The sequence below is a fragment of the Canis lupus genome, chromosome 13 (assembly GCF_003254725.2).
Source record: "Canis lupus dingo isolate Sandy chromosome 13, ASM325472v2, whole genome shotgun sequence".
NCBI lineage: Eukaryota > Metazoa > Chordata > Mammalia > Carnivora > Canidae > Canis > Canis lupus.
In genome coordinates this window covers 42,655,903-42,675,899 of record NC_064255.1, presented here as the reverse complement: position 1 = coordinate 42,675,899, position 19,997 = coordinate 42,655,903, and the positions used below count along the sequence as shown (strand labels likewise).

The following is a 19,997-nucleotide window of genomic DNA, read 5'->3' as shown; positions in this document are numbered from 1 at the left end:
CTGCACCCCGCCTGCACCCGCCGGGAGGAGCCCGCCTGCACCCGCCCGCACCCTCCCGGAGGAGCCGGTCCGCGCCCCGCCCGCACCCTCCCGGAGAAGTCGCACCCCACTTGCACCCTCCCGCACCCTCCCGGAGGAGCCCGCCTGCACCCGTCTCCCCCGCCCGCACCCTCCGGGAGGAGCCGCACCCCGCCGCGCCCGCCCGCCCCCGCCGCACCCCGCGGGCTGACTGGCGGGCACCTGGCCGGGGCCCCTCCCGCCGCCGCTGCTCCCGCGGCTGCCCAGGTGCGAGGCGGGTCGGCGGAGAACCCGGCGGACGATGCCCCCGATGGGTCCCTGGAAAGCTCCCCTCTGCTCCCCTTTCCTCCTGGGGAGTCAGAGTAGAGTCGTGAGGCTGCTCTTCTTGCTCCTGACCCTGCATCTGGGCAACTGGTGAGTGGGTTCCTTACAGCTCTGCTTTGCGAGCAGCCCCCTTGCCCCCTCGTTTCTTTTTCTTTGAAAAAACAAAACAAAAAAAAAAATCGTTCTAAGTTAAGGCTTCTGCTTTGCTCGGGGCACATCCTCTGATTTCCTGATAGAATGAAGGAGCCTGTGGGCGACAGCAAGCAGGCCCGCTCACTTTGGGATTTGTTTTATTTTGTTTGTCTTGTGTGACTTGACACACTGGAAACCAGTAAAGCTTCAATTCCTGGGTGTGGGGCGGGGGGTGAGGAATGATTTTGCTACTAAATGTAGTGAATAAATGTCATTGATGAACTTTCTGGATAATTCTGCATTTTAAAGAGAAAGTTATTTTAGAAACTTGTTACACAACATGATAGGTATGATGCTTTCCTATAAACTAATATTGCTTTTTCCCCTATCCTTTTTTTTTTTTTTTTCATTTGCTATTCTGGAAAAAACCAAAGTTACATATGGAGAAAGATTATAAATATGGCTTAAAAATCAAGTTTGAGAGTGTGCCATATTTCAGTTAGGGATAACCATGTATGTTTTATTGAGCTATCTGAATAATTTTTATTTTATTTGGTTGTCTACGGGGAAGTAAAACATTGTATGGATATGAATGTGTGTGTGTGTGTGTGTGTGAGAGAGAGAGAGACAGAGAGAGACAGAGAAAGAGAGATAGAGCGACAAAGAGAGAGACATTAGCAACCTTAAGCCTCCAACTCAACAGGAATAAGATTTGGGCTCCTTGGGATGTAATATCTTCCAATAAAACTTTGGAATCATTCTGGCAGAAAAATAAAAAGCCCAGCTATTGCACCTGCATATAGGAGTAGTGGCTGAATGGAGTGAAAATATATTAAGACACAGACACTTTTAAGGTCACGCTATTCGTATCATGTAACTGTGTTTCATATAATGCACACTTAACATTATATTCTTATGTGAGCCTGTTTAGGACTCAAGAGTAAAATGCAATCACTGTGCAGATGGAAATATGACTTTATAACCATTTGCATCCTGACTAAAATAAATTATTTTGATGATTAATTTTACTATATGAGAGTGAATGTCTTTGTCCATTACCAGTAGATAAGAACAACTGAAAAAAAAAAAAAAAAAAAAAAGAACAACTATACTTTCTCTCCAAAAACAGAGAATGGATTAAGCTCCACTAAGCAATATCGGACTTGCCAAGAAACGTTTGACACACAGTGTTTTTTTTTTTTTTTTAATATTACAGTTTTAGTTTATATACCCTTTCCCCTTAGAAACTTAAATTTGTTCTGCATGGGCACAAACATACTATAGACTAATTATTTCTTAAATGTAAGTTGTGTCATAATGGTTTTATTTCTTGAATATATTGTAAAAGCATAGAAGATATTTTGGGAGACCATGTATCAGTGTTTTCATGCATCTTTATAATATTATAAGTGAATCTGTTCTCATAAGTAAAAACAGATTTACCCAGTGGTTTTCAGAAATAACAACCTGTATGCTCCTTTGCCATTGTAAGTGCAAGTTTCCCTTGGAAACTAATAGGCAAGCTGATTACTGAAATATCAAAAAAAAAATAATAATAATAATAAATAAATAAAATCTTTGTTTAGTTTTAATGCATATCTTTTGTATTTGAGTATATTTGCATTATTATCATAATAATTGGTTCCAGCACTCTCTTCAAGCTGCTCAGAGTTAAAGAGTTATGTAGTATAGTTGACAGAGATGGGTTCTGGAAGTCTGGAGACGAGATCTGTGTCAAGAGTCCTCAGCTTCTTTGAACAGTTTCTTCATCTAAGGAATGGATGGTAGTAGGAGATCATTTATTTCCACAATTTTCACATTCCATATATTTAATATTTGAACCAAACATAAAACAGCTAAATAGTTGCACTATTGGCTTTTCTTTGCAGTTTTCAAGAGTGAAATTCTAATTGGAATTCCATGTACTTTTTTTTAATCATATATAAGAGTGAGTGAGAGGGAAATGTCATGCATTTAAAATAGATAAATAATTCATTTTATTGTAATAGTATAGATAATGTGGATTATTCCGGCCAATCAATAAAATAAGATTAAAAAATAAAGCTGTATGTTGCCATTATAATTAGCTGTCAGGGCCTCCATAATAAGAGTTTATGTCTTCACTTGGAAGTAGCTACAGTTGTGGTGAAGTTTTCACCCTCTTACTATTCAGTCGGAGATAATTGGTATCAACATGTATAAACCTTTTACATTCATATTTCCTTCTCCCTCTCTCTTTCTTTTGAGGGACCTTTCTTTTGAAACTAGTCACAACTGATTCTGTTTATAAGAATTTAGTTGTCTTCTGCTGGTTTCTAAAATAAATCCTCAAAGTCATCTCTTTGGGAATTTACCGAACTGGAAGTTGTTATTTCTTATATTTAGCCAGAGACAATTTCTGTTTCCTCATTAGTTTCCATCAAATGCATACAGTAGAGACACTATTGATTTTTATATTGCTGAACTATGAAAGCCTATCCTATTGTTGTAACTAAAAGCTGTAGTCATGGTTCCTGTGTTTCGTTCTCTGTGAGGCTCTATGGCATCTTGACAAGTTGGTTAAAATCCCTTAAGCTCGATTTGACTTATTTATAATGTGGAAAAAAATCTAATTATAATCAGATTTTTAAGTAGAGTTGAAAAAGTGCTTGGAGGTATTAGTTGTTCTAAAAAGTAATTTGCGATACGCTTTGACTAAGAAGTTACATTTTGACAGAGCCCAAGGAAAATAACTTGTTTTGTTTTTTTCAAACAATTTCATGAGTCAGTAATCATACAATTTAGCAGTAGGTTGTCCAATTGAAAATATTCAAACACATTTGCTTTATAGAGTATATTATTTCCAAGTAATTTCAGTAATGTATTTTGTGGAGGTGGTAGTAAATGATTTTTCTTTAGGCATTTAGATTTTTGACTTAATTTTCTAATACAATACCGATGCAAACTTGAGGACAAAATTATTGAGTAATGATGTTCCATGATAATAAAATATTCAAAGAAGGGGCTGAGAGACAAAATGCTTTTGAAGCTACCATGCAAATACTGTAACAGATAAATCCCCTGTATACAGTCTTTTAGGCATATCCTCCTTCTATTTTGTTCCATTTTATATTATGAGACATGCTTTTGCCTAAGCAACAAAAGGAAATGTCTGACTTTTCATTCAATCATTAAATAGGCTAATCTAATACTTTATAGTTATATAAAGGTGATTAAATTTTATCTAAGAAAATATTAATGAAGGCAGAGTTCCAAAAGAGAAGAGACAAGGGAGAGTGGGGGGTGGGGAAGCTCTTGAGATAGTATCAAAATATGATAAATAACTGCCACAAGGGAAAGAGGAAAGGTGGGCATAAATTAAATGTACGGGCCTCAGGAGAATAATTCACATATACACATGGTACCAATTGAGAATCCTGGACTTGGCCATTAGAATGTAAATTCTAGCTTTAGCTCCACCATTTCCCACAAGGGTGATTTCAGGAAAATCTTTGAAGCAGAGAGTCCTCATTTGTGAAAATGGAAATGACAGTCTCCTTTCCAGCTTGTTTCAAGACCAAGAGAGAAAATTTGTGCAAAGTACATAGAACTTAAAATTTTAACTGAGAAGATATAACAACAGATATTCGGAGAATTACAGTGATTGTAGTATTATTTATGCCGGAGGAAGTTGTCTCAAGTGCAGTAAAATCCTTGAACCCTTATGCATTATTAAGTTTGTTTTGAATTCCGGAGGGATCATTCATTCTTTTATCCAACAAACACTCCTGAATGCCTGTTCATGTGCTATACAGAGTGCAACACGCTGGGTTTACAGTGGCGAATAGTCTAGACAAGAGTACCTCTACCTGCATGCAGTTTATACTCCATGCTAAGGCCTAGATTTATGGTATTAATTGAATCAAAATATCTTGTAGTCACAATAAGGAAACATACATCTAGAACTCCAAGGATGAACAGAATAGTCTGCTGTTGGAAGAGATCTCAATCAAGGCAGGAGAATTAGAGAGCTGTGAGATTTCCCATCAGCAATAACCAGAAGACCATGGGGGAAATATCTCCAAAATTCTAACGACAAACATTCAGCCTAGAATGTTATACTTAGCCAAATCACCAATCAAGTATGAAGAGAGAATAATGGTTAGATATTGTTCTTCTCCCCATTTTGCAGATGGGAACACTGGGGCACAGCCATTTTTAGGAACTCGCTAAACATCTTGCTGGTAAGTGCTGGATCCAAGACTGAAGCCCACGTGTTCTAGGCTCGGAGCCTGCCTTCTTAACCACCACACTTCTCAGATTACAAATGCAATATAAGTCAAAGCAATGAACATGACTATGGATGAATGGGGAAAAAAGAAAAAGAGGGATGGAAGCAATGAGGAAAAGAAAGGACAGACAATGCAACTGATAGAAGCACAGCAGGTATAAAAATCTCCTGGGTACCTATCACATAATCTGGAATATTCTGTGCAGTGCTAGATTAATTATTTTAGGAAAAACTTAAAAAAAGTAGAGCCCTTGATCTGGAAAAAAACCACCATAGGATAAAGAGTTAAAAGCAAGAATCTGGAATTGAAATACCTTTTTTTTTTTTTTTTTTTTTTGGAGGACTCAGATAGCAACTTATTTTTAAGGATGCTATATAAAATCATGGCTGAATGTATTACGCGTAGGTATAGCAGGCAAATCATAACTGAGTAGTGAAAGCTGCGTGAAGGGAGATTATTTTTCCACACAAAAGGCCTCTAACAAAATAATGGATGCCTTATCACTAGACTTCTTCAAGCAGAAGCTTGTTAGAGTTCTTGTACTCTGTGGGAGGCAGATGAAATTTATGTCTCTTTCTATTTTTAAATATCGCAGAATCTAATTCTATCTGCCCTGAAATAGTTTAACCAACTGAAGCCTCATGTTTCAGGAAATAGTCTTAGCTATTAATTCACTCAGTAAACATTTATTGAACATTAGCATTCATTCAACAAATATTTACTCGGTGCCTACTGTGTGTTAAGCAGAAGTTCTAGCAACTGGAGATGCAGTGTTCAGATGGAATCTTTGCCCTAATAGTGCTGCTATCCTGTATGTAGGGCATATATGTAACAGAATATAGGCTAGATGCCCAGAGGCCAGAGTCCCTGTCCTCCATGACCCCGAACTCTAATAGTTTATGTTGACGATAAAATGCTATATTTGTTATTCAGAACTCTAGATGACCTATGTGGACATCAAGGAAGCTGGCATCAGTTGCAACTCAACATTCTCAGCTGTCGTGGGTATAAGTTTGGGTCAGTATTAGTGAAGAAGAGAGAGGGAGAGATAACATTACTAGTCGGTGGCCCATGGTAGGGTGTCAGAGTTTAGTAGGCCTGTTGAAATTGAAAAATGGATTCCCGTGCCTTCTGGGAGATCCTTTCCTTTGGTCATCTAACGTGGGGCATTAAAATAGAAACATCCTGTTATAACCCGTATCATTCAGTTGAAGAGTGGACTTCTGAACTGCAGGAATCCTTTTCTCCTGGACACAATGTACTTGGAGATTTAAAATTTCTCCTTATTTTTAGACAGATGCATGGAGAACAAATGCATTTGAGTTACCCAGGAGTGAAGATTGTTGCTAGGCATGAAGGACAGAGAAGTAAAGTTGCCCCCCACCCTCCACCCTAACCTGCAGCAACACGGGCATATCAGAAAGTCTGTGCTTAGAATATAGTTAGCTTAATAAAAATAGTTTACTGTTGGTGTGATCGGGGTATGATTTGGCTTTCCAAGTAGTTTCAAGACTGCTAGAATCAAGGGTTCTGGACAAGTTAATATTTGAGTAGATCTCTAGGACTTACTTGTGGTCCCATAATTTGTCAATTGCTTAAATACAGGGACACCTCTCACCTCTCAGTCACCCTAGATATATATAATTATCACAATAATCTTCCAACACATGAGAAATGTGTGTTTTGAGTAAAGATCATCTTTTTTCACAAAATCCCCATATTGACTAGAACAAAGTAACCATATTGGCTAGATTAAATTTAAGTGTTACTCAGACCTGTATGTTCTGTAAACTAATTTGTGGCTCCATGCAGGTGGTTTATGAGTTTATGTTTGTGTCTGTCATTTCCTTAGTAACAGTTCTTTCTGAAAAATGTGTAAGCTGTCACACCTGGAATGACTAGAAAGCTAGTCTTGCTGTTTTTGTTCTATGCATTGGTAGTCTCCTTTTTAAGTGAATGGGTCTGAGGGGATCCTTATGTCAATGGAAATATTTTAATCTCTCATTTTGTGATCCCATGACTTAGGAAAAAAAAGATATTATTTTCTGCATTCAGAAGAACTAATTGTCATTTCTTTTTTCCATTCAATTGTAGGATCTTTTAATATGTTTTCTTATTTAATAAGCCTCCACTTTGTCAAATTCTTAGCAGACTTAATAGAACTTATCTGATGCATCAGAGCATCAAAGTCTTAGAGAATGTGAACGTCATGAAGAATTATATTGTTTCTGAAGGACTGATTTATATTGTCAAGATCTATATATAAAAATTGGAACAATAGGGAATTTGGTATTTATTTTAATATATTTTCAACTCAATGGTTATTTTTTAATAGACGATGAAAAGTATGGTTTATTTTCCCTCCTCTAAAAAATGTTTTCTTTTTATTCTGGCAGGAAAAATTTCATCTAACAGTTCTCTCCATAATTTGGTATCAACTCCCATATTGATTCTTCTATTTAGTTATGATGAATTTAACCTCTTACATTTGAACTATGGGATTCTGATTAAAATTTCATTAAATTTATAAGCTAATTTGGGGATAATATGTTAACAATGTTGTTTTATAGCCAAAATGCTTACTTTGCCTTTACTTTTTTTGTGTTTTTATATTATTCAGTATTTTTTTTGTTTTTTCACATAAGACTTATACCTTCCCTATTACATTTCTTCTTAATAATTTTATGAGTCATACCGTTGTGAAAAAATATTCTATTCATTTTTATTTATGAGAGGCTAGTGCAGGTATCAGAAAGCTATTGTTTTTTTGTTTTGTTTTGTTTGTGGTTTTGTTTTTTTGTTTTTTTTTTTAATTAATTTTACATTAGGCTAGCTACAATAATAAATTTTCCTATTAAGGCCAATAGCTCTAGTTTTTAGTTGTTTATTTTCTTGATTCACCGTAATTCTATATGCAAATAACAAGATGACTTCCCATATAGCTCTAATATTCTTTCCATTTGTTCACCAAATATTTTTATTGGACACCTACTAGGTGTTAGGCATTGAGCTATGTGCCAACAATACCATATTAAAAACCTTAACTTTTGCTTTCAAGGAGTTTAGAGAGGTCGTAAATAAATAAGGTAGTTAATTAAGATGCAGTGTGATCGATTTTAAGGGAGAGTTAAGCCCTGGACATTTTGGAAACACATAGTAGAACACACTTACTTAGTATTCCAGGCTAAGCTCCTTTCTCTTTCCTTGTATTTCCTAAGTATTCTTCTCTGTGTGTTAAGTGATAGAGCCCATATTCCATTGTGCTAAAAAAATAAATAATCATAGAATTGAGTGGGCTATCATTTCACTTCTCTAAAATGCTGAAAGTTCAGATCTATAACCCTGTCATGCTTTTATTTCTTTTCCTTCCCTACTAACTTTTGCGAATAATAAAGATGACTCAGAGCTACAATTGTAGAAAGGAGCTCTGCACAAGAGAATTTAGCAGCTAGAATATAAAGGAAGATAGGAAAGCAGGAGAATTTGCTTTTTTATCTTTTTCTTTTTCTCTTGATTTCAGATCTAAAATCAATAGCTGTATCGACTCTTTAAAAGGTAGCTCCTGTAGGTTTTGGCGTTAGGACATCTTCTACTCAAACATTAGAATGGGTATGTTTCTTTCCTAGAACACGTCACTCGACTTATGCTCTAGAAACATATCTGATGTTTATAAGGAAACACTAATCTGTCATGAGCAGCAGATCACAGATGAGGCCTGGCTTTGGAGTTGCATCTCCATCATCGAAACAGATTAATGGAAGAGTTTTCCCCAAGTGTCAGAACCAGGACATTTGCAGTCACCTTTATATGAACTATATACATGGTGACTATATAATTTATCATCCAAATTAGGCCATTTTGTGAGTGAAAGAGGATGCTATTATTATTCTAGGCCAACGGGTGTAAACCGAAGCCATCCTGGACAAACCCTGATGAATATTTAGCCTTTTTATGAAAGACAGTTTATATTAATTGACTGACTTGCTATAGCCCTATATTATTTTTCTCCAGCTACAAAAATGAATTCTCTTTATAATTGTATGGTATAACATACCTGCTTTACCTAGCCCGTCTTAGTTATTATTAATTCAAAACTTTTGCTCATTTTATTAAGAACAGAAATTACACTCATCCAAGTACTTTTTCACATACAATCACTTATTATATAAAGAGATTTATTTGTATAATATATCAAAATAGCCTAGATAAAAAGAGACAAACCAATGCTGATGTAGGTGACTCAAAAATTTTCTTTAGTAAATAATTAGCTCTGTCAATTAAAAAATGTGAGCAACAGAGCCATGGAGAAGCAGATGCTGAGATGAGATTAGACATGTAGGAGATTTTTGAGAGAAATGCCTGCGTGAGATAAATGGGAAGAAATAGAAGTAGGCTGGGAGGGGCCTCAGATAATAATAGAGGTCTGACACTTGTGAAAGTCGGTGGGAGGGTCTGGGGGGAGAAGTTTGCGTCAGAAAAATCTCAGACTGTAGTACTAACAATATTTTTAATAAAGTTTTGACCGGGTCGGTGAGAGCTGCCCTTTAGAGGAGCCCCTAATCCTGCAAGAATGGGTCTGTACCAGGATTGCCACTGTGTTCAGTCATTGCTGAAAGTTGCCCACGTGAAAGTGTGGGTCTGGTGCAGATGCAGGTCTGGTCCGGGGGTGGGGGGTGGGGGGACTCTGGCAGCTGGGGTCAGTCAACTACGTTCTTCTCAGGGAAGAACTGAGTAGCAAATTTTCAGGGCTGCCACTGGTGTTTTCTTGGCAGAGCACAAAGTTCTGCTTCTCTCTACAATTGGCTCTGTTTAATGATTTAATTTTATGATTAGAAATTTATTTCAAAACACTATCTGATTTATAGGAAAAGCCGGTTCATTTTTAGGTAGGCATTAATGACAAATTAACTCCTTTTCAATGTATTTAAAATTACAAAATTCTACAGAAAGACTGTAGCAGACTGCTAATAAACAAACAAAATTTAATTTTCTACAGCTCCACGAAGGTTGCATACTTATTGTACTCATAATGCCACCTTCCCATGAAATCTTCAGCCATTTTGATACATAAGTCTTGATAAAAACAAATTGTTATATGTTATTTTTCATATAACATTAAAATATGATGATAATTTTCTATTTTTAATAGACTATTCACAAAATCAATCCAATGGCTACATCCGTTAACATCATAGGGTTATATGATTAATTACTTATACTCTTAGTGTTTAAGATTTGTGCTGTCATAGATAATAGTATGATAAACATCTTTGGGTATGATGGTTTTCTATACCATTTGTTTAAGTAGTTTTCTCCTTTATTAGAAAACAAAGAGAGGGGCACCTGGGCGGCTTAGTTGGTGAAGCGTCTGCCTTCAGCTCAGGTCATGATCCCAGGACCTGGGATCAAGTCCCACATCAGGCTCCCTGCCCAGCGGGGAGTCTGCTTCTCCCTCTTCTTCTGTCTCTTCCCCAGCTTGTACGTTCTGTCGTTCTCTTTCTCTCTCTCAAATAAATAAAGAAATCTTTAGAAAAAAAAGAAAAAGAAAAATAGATAATCTAGATTAGGAATACAACTTTGTATTTTCAGACGGTAGTACCTGATATTTCCTCTATAAAAAATTAGAACATTGGACATGGAAGTTTAGCACACGTTAGAAAGTCTTTTTTTATCAGAGAATGTGTGTGTGATTCCCTGAAATGATTATTCTAGCTTTTTGGAATTCAAGGATGGAGCCTAGCATCCTATCCATGCACAGTCCAAAGGTACTAATTGCCTACCATAACTGTTGCCACATTCTTATGAATTAGAAAACTCACAACCCAACCACCCTGGATTTTTTAATAAAGATAAAATGAGATGATACAATGGAAACTTTTTAAAAAATTTAAAAAAAAGAGAGACAGAAAACAATCTTCAAATTAAGTTAATCTTCCTGGTTCTATTATTTAATAGGGTGCATCCTAGAAATTCTATAAATCTATTTTTTTCTCATCTGTAAAGCAGGAATATTAATATTTATTTCACAGGATTACTCTGGATCAAATGACATAAAATGTGGAAAGAACCTAGCACAGAATTCCTGAAACATGGTGAGAACTTAATGGTGCACTATAGGCACTCAGTGGTTGATAATAACAATAAAAACATTAATTTTTAAAATAACAGCTACTAAAAGTTTATATTCAGGGGTCTAAATATATTTCCATTAATTATAAAACTATACTTATTCAACTTCTTTCAAAGAAGTGCTGAGCCGGAGTGAAGAAAGTCTCTGTTCCCTGAGAAAATCATACTTCTTTCCCCCAAAATGAATGGTCCCTCAATGTATATAAACAGCACAAAAATCATTCAGCCTCTGAAGGATATGGAGACATCAGATAAACTATGTGAACTATTTTTAAAATTGTGACAAGTACCTTTTAATCACCAAAATAATAACCACTAAGATCTTAATATAATTAATGAATATTCTGAAAGTAATTTAGAAAGCTTGGAGGGAAGATGTAGAAAAATTAATTATAATGAAATTTCCTTTCTATTATTGCCAAAAATGAGGACAGTTAGGTTTGTGGTGGCGCTGAGATTCTCACGTTACCTCTGAGCTAGCTGGGAAAAGGGGGACTATACATCACTATCAGCATGTGCTTTTGGATTATCAGGATGTTGCTACTGTTAAAAAAAATAGGAAATAAAAAAGCTTTTTATTTTTTTTTCTGGAAACTTCCATTTGACTATAATCATGTTTCAAAGAAAGATCAACTGCTTATATGTGCAGTGGCCTGCCTCTAACCACCAGATGTTTCGTTCTATAAAACTGGAATATAAAGCTAAATGGACGCTCTAAAATCTGGGTTGTTGCGTATGGGTTAGCAATTCTAATTAGATAAGCTAACTTTCCTGGAGGACACACCAGCAGGGATTCTTAATACTTTAGTATTTTTGGCACCTTAGTTTATGAATGAATGGGTGTGTATGTGTATATTTTATTGAGAGGAAATAAGAAATTATCTTAAAGAAATCATATGACCATACTTCAGTACTTCAGTAGTATATACTTTTTGAAGTTAAACATAGCAACATGATTAATACAAATAAGCTCTTCATTAAAGACCTGTTAACTAAATGTACCATAGGGGTTCACATGAGAATTTAAGTTGTATACTGTGTAGTGAGCTACCCCCAAATCTCAATGACTTACAAGACCAAATGTTTCTTTCTCTGTCAGGCTACATGTCCATTATAGGCCAGTTTGGCCCTGTCCGTGTGGTCTTCACTCTGAGAGTGAAGTAATGGTGTAGCCCCTGGGTTTGGCTGGTCTTTGGGCAGAAGGACAAGAGAGATACGGTGAACTGTGCACTGACATGAGATCTTCTTCTTGGTGGTGATGCATGTCACATCTGCTCCATTAGCCAAAGCGAATCACAGGAATCACACAGGGCCACATCCGAGTTCTGTAGAACAGGGACCCATCATGCTCCTGCAAGGAAGGAGCATTTCGGGTCATGTGACCAAATTAGGCATCAATGGAGTGAAAAGTATAATTCTGACAAGAAGGAGAGAAGAAATATTGAGAATAAAAGCCCAGACCATTATCTGTTGATAATAACTACCAATAGAATTGCTACTGAGAAGAAATAAGGTAGAAGGTATTTTAAAGGTGATGTTTTAATTTATAGTGCTAATTTGTACTCATTAAGGATAAAGAGGGTGGATGTTGACTAAGCTATGGTAATAATTTTGCTATATATATGTATATATCTCAAATCATTCTGTTGTACACCTTACATTTATGCTATAATATGTCAATTATATCTCAAACTGGAAAATTTTTTACAGATTGATTCATTTATTTGAGAGAGAGAGAAAGAGAGAGCACATGACTGCATGCAAGTGGAGGGAGGGGCAGAGGGAGAGGAAGAAAGTCCATAAGCAGACTCCCCCGCTGAGCCGGGAGCATGATGCAGGGCTTTATCTCAGAGATCATGAGCTGAGCCAAAATCAAGAGTCGGCTGCTTAACTGACTGAGACACCCAGGAGCCCCTGAAAAAGTATTTTAAAAGGGATAAAAGGGTGAGGGCTGTAGTAGCTAAGATGTTTTAGGCCCAGAGCAAAAGAGATCTAAATGGATAGTGTAGAAAAATCAACTAAAGATACTGAATTACATTTGCATATTTACTGCTAGAGGGAAGCCTGTCTCTGAAACATATGGAAATAACTGATGTACTTTTGGATTTGCCTGATTTCACCAACGTAAGTGTTTTAGTTTTTGGACCCTTTTTCACTGGAGGACTGAGTAGAGTAACACCCGGATGTTAGTCTAGGATGTTCACACTCATTTGCCAATGGCCTTCTTTAAGAGTAACAAGGAGAAGTTTGTTACTTTTGATGAACTGTAGGTGAACATCTATTTTGCTGCATTTTCTACCACAGTGCAGAGTTAAGCTGAATCCATATACTTGCTAAACCCGGGGGTATAACGAGAAGCATTAAGTGGAGAGTTAGGACTTGATTTTCAGTTTTGCTAATAAGTGAGTTTGTGCATTGGCTAATTCCCTACCGTCTCCAAGTTTTCTCATTTGCAAAATAGAGGTGATGGTGTTACTTGATTTTTAAAGTCTCACTTCTATTCATAAAACTTGATAGTCATGCCCCTCTCTGTATATGTGGCACGTGAGCAACCCATTTGTTTTTTAATTTTTTTTAAATTTAAATTCAATTTGCCACCATATAGTATAGCCCCCAGTGCTCATCCCATCACGCGCCCTCCTCAGTGTCCATCACCCAGTTACCCCATCCCCCTTCACCTCCACTTCTGCAACCCTTTGTTTGTTTTCCAGAGTCAGTAGGCTCTCATGGTTTGTCTCCATCTCTAATTTTCCCCATTCCGTTCCCCTCCTTTCCCTTATAATCCCTTTCACTATTTCTTATATTCCACATATGAGTTGAGCAACCCATTCATGATTTGATGACAAGACAATCTCTGACAAAGTTCTTGGAATATGATGCCTGGGTTCTTCTGAATTGGAAGGAAGAAGCGTAGATGTGTTCAATACTTGTTCCTTTATTCTTCTTGTCTACACATGCATTTTTAAATATCTCACTAGTTCTTACAACTTTTCCTGTATTTATTTACCTTTAAATTTTGTATTTTTGGGTGTGGTGGTTTAGAGTCACCCCATACAGTTGTGCAGATTGTGTACTGCACACATCTCGACCTCCATTCACCTTTTTGGTGCCTAATTTCAATACCCTTTAAGGACAACTGTGGTGGCCAAGGTTCAATTTATTACTTCAGTATTATGTGTTACATTTGCTGTACTGCATTCCTAATTTTTGAGTATTATTATATCAAGATGATTCATGTGAGGAAAGCATGAGCCTTACTGAATGTAAAATGTCATTAATGCTTTTTCCCCTCTTACTACTTCCCAACAAAATGATAAGAATTACAATAAACTTCAACTGTGTTTTTCAATACAGAATTTGGTTGAACTTTCTATCAATTTTTTTTTAATTATTTAGTGTTGATAAAATGGATGACGAAGATGATGAGGATTTAACAGTGAACAAAACTTGGGTCTTGGCACCAAAGATTCATGAAGGAGATATAACACAAATTCTCAACTCTTTGCTTCAAGGCTATGACAACAAACTTCGCCCAGATATAGGAGGTAAGTTTGAGTTATCTGTTTGGGGTTTCAGTGACTATGAAAATCGTATTTACTAATGTCATTTTAATCATATAGCTCATATTCCTTGAGTGTCTGATGTATGTCAGAGACAGCTAGTTTTGATGATTATTAGTTAAATTGGCCCTTGTTGTTAAATTGGCACTGGTCATAGTCTGATGTGGGAGGAAAGGCATATCATATAAATACTTTATATATATTTTGATGTAATTATTTTATAGCTGTTAAAATAAAAGAGAATATTTGAAAGCTAAGTAGGGTTCTAATTTTGTGCCAGTGCAGCACTGTTTTAAGTAATTATAAGCCGGTTATAGTAGAGGTAATTCTACTTGTTTTTCTTGGTCCTTTGTATTTATGTATGTTTTATAATAATTAACTTCTAAGTCACCCCTCATGACTTATTAAAAACAAACAAAAATTATAACCAGTCAACATTATTTTTTTTCCAGTCAACATTTTCACTGAGATTGCTTGCTTTAAGTCTATGGTCAATATGGGGAAATTGAAATCATTGCCATATTGAATTTTTGCTATACTAAATTCATGAACATTATGTATTTCTCTATTTATATATATTTTTATTGTTTTCTGTGAAGAAAAGTTGAATATATTTTGCTCAATTTAATTTTATATATTTGGAATTTTTGTTGCCAATGTAAATGGACTTTTAAAAATTTATTTTCTAATTTTATATTAGCAGTATACAGAAGGAATAGTTACTTTGCATATTTATTTTGCCTACAGAAGCCTTGTGAAATTTATCAATTTGGCTTTGTCAATTTTCTCGGTTGAAAATTTTCTTCTTTTTAATTTTTTTGAAGATTTTTTTATTTATTTGAGAGAGACAGAGAGAAAGAGCGAGTGCACAAGGGGAGGGGCACAGGAAGGGAGAGAGAGAGAATCCACAAGCAGCCTACCACTGAGCATGGGAGCCAGGGCAAGGAGGGGGTGGTGGGATTCAATCCCAGTATCCTGAGATCATGACCTGAGTGGAAACCAAGAGTTGGCCAGCCACTAACTAACTGAGCTTGCCCACAGGGCCCCCTAAATTTTCTTAAATTTAATTGTTTTACATTTGGTTTATTATGTTAATCTGATTTCCTCATATGCAATTTGGTGTTTTCTAAGACTGTTTTAATTATTTAATTTTAAGGTAAAACTTAGACTTCATAAAATAGTATCCATACGTGGAATTTCCATAAACCCTTTAACCTTAATGTTAACATTTTATATAACCATAGAAGACCTTACCTAAATCAAGAAAATAATAGTGATAGAATGCTAGTAACAAATCTACAAACCTTATTCAAATCATGGCCGGTGCCTCACTAATGTCTTTCCATCTGTTTGAGAACTCCAACCAAGATCATACATTGCATTTTGTTCGCATGTCTCCTTATTTTCCTCCAATCCGACGTCATTTCTATTTTTCTGTTTGTTCTATCAACTTGACAACTTTAAAGAATACCAGGCAGGTAGAATGTCTGTCTGTCTGTCTGGTATTTTCATTATTCCACTGGGTTCACACATTTTTGCGAAGGATAACACAGTAGGGATGTTGTGGCCTTTCCGTGCGTTTTATCAGGAGGAACATGATGTTAGTATATCTCTTTGCTGGTGCTGTTAATTTTAATCACTTGGTTTAGTGTGGTTTCTTTTAGCTTTCTCCACTGTAAAGTTATTATTTTTCCCCTCCTGGATTAATACACGTGTTGTGAGGAGATACTGTCACGGCGACAAACTATGCAAACATTTCTTAGCACATGTTTGTTTGTTAAGCTAGCACCCAGCATTCTTCTCTGTAGCAGCATTCCTGTGCTGTTTGCCAAAGGGTGACTTTTTTGACACATATTAATTGTAATCCTGCTCTACAATAACTTATCCTCCATTTATTTATCTATTCATTTATTCTCAGTGCAGACTTACACATATGTTTATTTTGTAGCTTATAACCCATTACTATCATTATTTATTTTGTTGTTCAAAATAAATTTGGCACTGGGGCTTCCTACATTTTGGCTTCTGGGTCCTTCCCTACGTCCCCATCGTTTTCTGATCACATCCTTACTAAAAAGTAAGATATTCCAGACTCTTCTTGATCTGAAGCAATAAAATTCACCATTTCTCCAAGGTATTTAGACTTCAAGATCGGGGCACTGGGTATATTCATTAATATTGGGTGTTATTGCTTCTTAACCATTTCAGTGAGCATAGGTAGAAAACATACGTTATATAAACACACAGGCATCCATAGTTTAATATCCCTTTTTAAATGTATCATAAACCATGAGTTCATACTGATAGTTCTGCTTCCGAACTAAACACAATGTAGTTTGTTCCGTTTCCTCCTTCCTTATTTGTCTTGTCTTTTTTCTAACAGTCAGGTACCTGGCTCTGATTCACCCATAGCATGTTTTTTTTTTATTTTTTAAAAAATTGCTGCAAGTACAAAATGTAGTTCTAAAACTTTAATATCATTTGTCTATGAAAACAAATTAACTAGAATAAAATACCGAAGTACAGTTATCTTCATCTTTAGCCTTACAGAATATAATTCAAATAATATTCAACAAAGTTACTTAGGTTCTTATCTTTCCTATTCTCTTCAATGGCTATTTTATTTATTTTAATACTGTTTGCCTCAAGTATTACTGATTATATTCCACTTTGAGTGGAATCATCCATGTCTGCTTTTAGTACTTGCATTGTTTTATTTGTTTATATTTGATTCCTTAGACCACTTGGAGTTATAGTATGTTATAGTAGTATAGTATAGTATAGTATAGTATAGTATAGTATAGTATAGTTATAGGAGTTATAGTATGAAGTATGAATCTCATTTTTCTCTTTACCAAATGGCTTTTCTGTTAGCTCATCATCGTTTCTGAAAGAAATCAATCTTTGCTTCTGTTATTTGAGACACCCACTTTCTCATATATTACATTTTCTTGTGAACTTTGGTTATTTCTGATCTTTCTGTTCCATTCTGTCATCTGTTTTTTATTTATTTGTCACCACACTATAGTAATAGTAGGGATTCAATAAATAGTACATTGAGGCTGAAACATTTTGTGTTAATGTCTTATAAGGTGAGTTCCACCTCATATTTTCATTTTGTTTTGTTTTTCCTTTCAGTTTTTCTGGCTACTTTTGCTGTTTCTTTCTTTTTCTTTTGTTTTGTTTTGTTTTTGTTTTGTATTTTGAGAGGGAGAGAGGGGATCAGAGGGGTAGACAGAGGGGTAGACAGAGGGAGAGAGAGAATCTTATTATGTATTTATTTTTTTTTTTTTGGAGAGAGAGATTCTTAAGCAGGTTTCCCACCCCGGGCTGAGCTCCAGGCAGAGCTCCATCTCAAGACCCTGAGATCATGACCTGAGCCAAAATCAAGAGCTGGATGCTTAACCAACTGAGCCATCCAGGTGCCCTATTTTTGCATTTTAAAACACAATATATGGGCTTTATTATCAATAAATTTAGCCCGGTAAAAAAAAACCCTGCAAAACTTGTTTGTGTGTTTATTGGGATTATGTTAAATTTGTAAATTAACTTTGGGAGAACTAACATCTTCATAACACTGTGTCATCTAATATGGGAACATCGGCTGTCTTTCCTATTCTTTATATTTATTATTATTTTTATTTTTTAAAGATTTTATGTTATTTATTCATGAGGGACACACACAGAGAGAGGCAGGCACACAGGCAGGGAGAGAAGCAGGCTCCCTGCAGGGAGCCCCATGTGGGACTCGATCCCAGGACTCCAGGATGACACCCTGGGCCAAAGGCAGGTGCTCAACCACTGAGCCACCTAGGCATCCCTCTTCATATTTATTTTATAGTTTTCAGAAATATTTTAAAGATTTCCTTGTACAGATTTTTCGTATTTTTAAAATCGAGTCCTAAATATTTAATTTTTTCCCAGTTGTAAAGGGTATTTTTTCAACTATAATGTCCTCAACTGGTTATTGGGTTTGTGTGTCAATGTTAATGATTTATAAATGCTTATATTATATCCTCCTACCCTCCTGCTGCCTTTCTGACTTTTTTTTATGGGTCAAGCATTATCTGACTTTTCAATATATACTATCCTATCATATATACAAACCTAATTTTTTCTTTACCAATTCACATGCAACTAATTGATATCTCTTATCTAATAGCATTCACTAATATCTCTAGTGTAATAGTGAGCAATAGTAGAAATTGTAACTTTGCCTTTTTCTAGATCTTGTTAGAAATGACTAATATTTTGGCATATAAAGATTCACATTAAGAAATTATCCCTCGGGGGAAAAAAAGAAATTATCCCTCAATTTTCTTGATTATATTGTTGAATCAGGAATTGGAATTGATATTTGTCAAAGGCTTTTTTAGCATTTCTGGAATTATGAATTTTTTCCTCTGTAGATCTATTAATATGGTGTATAATATTAATTGAAACCATTTGCACCCTGAAATGAAGCCCCCTTGGCCATGGTATAGTATATACTTTGTGAGATGTTGGATTCTGTTTGCTAGTATACTATTTAGTATTTTGCATTGGTATTCATGAATGATATTCATGTTTCACCTTATAGTTGAGACGTGTCTTCATCTTTTTTAGATATCCTTTTTATATTTGTTTCATGATAGGGAGCTTTCCTTTATTCTCAAAGGTCTAGCAATTTATTTATTTATTTATTTATTTATTTATTTATTTATTTAATTTTTATTTATTTATGATAGTCACAGAGAGAGAGAGAGGCAGAGACACAGGCAGAGGGAGAAGCAGGCTCCATGCACTGGGAGCCTGACGTGGGATTCGATCCCGGGTCTCCAGGATCGCGCCCTGGGCCAAAGGCAGGCGCTAAACCGCTGCGCCACCCAGGGATCCCAGGTCTAGCAATTTATAGAGCTTTAGTGACAACTGGCTTTTGGAGATTTGATTGAATTCCATTGTAAAACCATGCTTGTCTCCCGTTTTGGGAATAATCACCTTGTTTTCCTATGGAAATTGGTCTTTTCATACTTTATACTCTGTCAGGATCAATTTTGGTGTTCTGTGTTTCTTTAAGAAAAAAATGTCCTTTTATCTTTGTTTTCAAGTTTATTTGCAAAAAAGTTTTCAAAGTAGTCTCTTAGGATTTAAAAAAATGTCTCCCGTTTCAAACTTTACTTCTGCTTTTGTAATTTCTTACTTTATATTTTATATAATTACCCCTCTTTTTTGGACAAGAAAATTGAAATAGCGTTTTCCTCTAATTTGCTAATGTCCGCCAAAGCCCAGGATCCATGAGTTCTACAGTTTTTGTATTAATTTCCTCAAAATTTCTACCTTGTCTTTATTACAGCCTTCATTGTATTTAATTTCATTTTACTTTTTCTTGTATTTCTAGTTTTTGAGCTGGGAATTTAATGATTTCTTTTCACTCTAAGTTTTTGGCCTGTTACTGGCCATGTTTCCTTGCTTCTTTTGTAGATTTTGCCTTATAAAAGTAGCTGCTTTGTTATTTGGTTTATAAGTATTTTGTGTAATATCTTCATAATGACTTGTGGCTTTAAACATTAAAAAAGAGACCTTA

General features: G+C 35.7%; 1 protein-coding gene across 3 annotated transcripts in view; it reads left to right on the top strand.

Moving 5' to 3' along the window:
• Positions 1-211: 211 nt before the first annotated feature.
• GABRG1 (gamma-aminobutyric acid type A receptor subunit gamma1) overlaps positions 212-19,997 on the top strand; it is a 78,991-nt gene continuing 59,205 nt past the window's right edge. Inside the window, exons 1-3 of one of the 3 annotated variants that reach the window (XM_025435691.3) lie at positions 295-432; positions 12,931-12,998; positions 14,271-14,419. In XM_025435691.3, the coding sequence (XP_025291476.1) occupies positions 12,967-12,998; positions 14,271-14,419 (181 nt within the window). In that variant the 5' untranslated portion in view covers positions 295-432; positions 12,931-12,966. Of the gene's footprint in view, positions 433-12,930; positions 12,999-14,270; positions 14,420-19,997 lie in introns of those variants that run through there. The other 2 variants (XM_025435689.3, XM_035708455.2) reach the window with 2 other exon arrangements.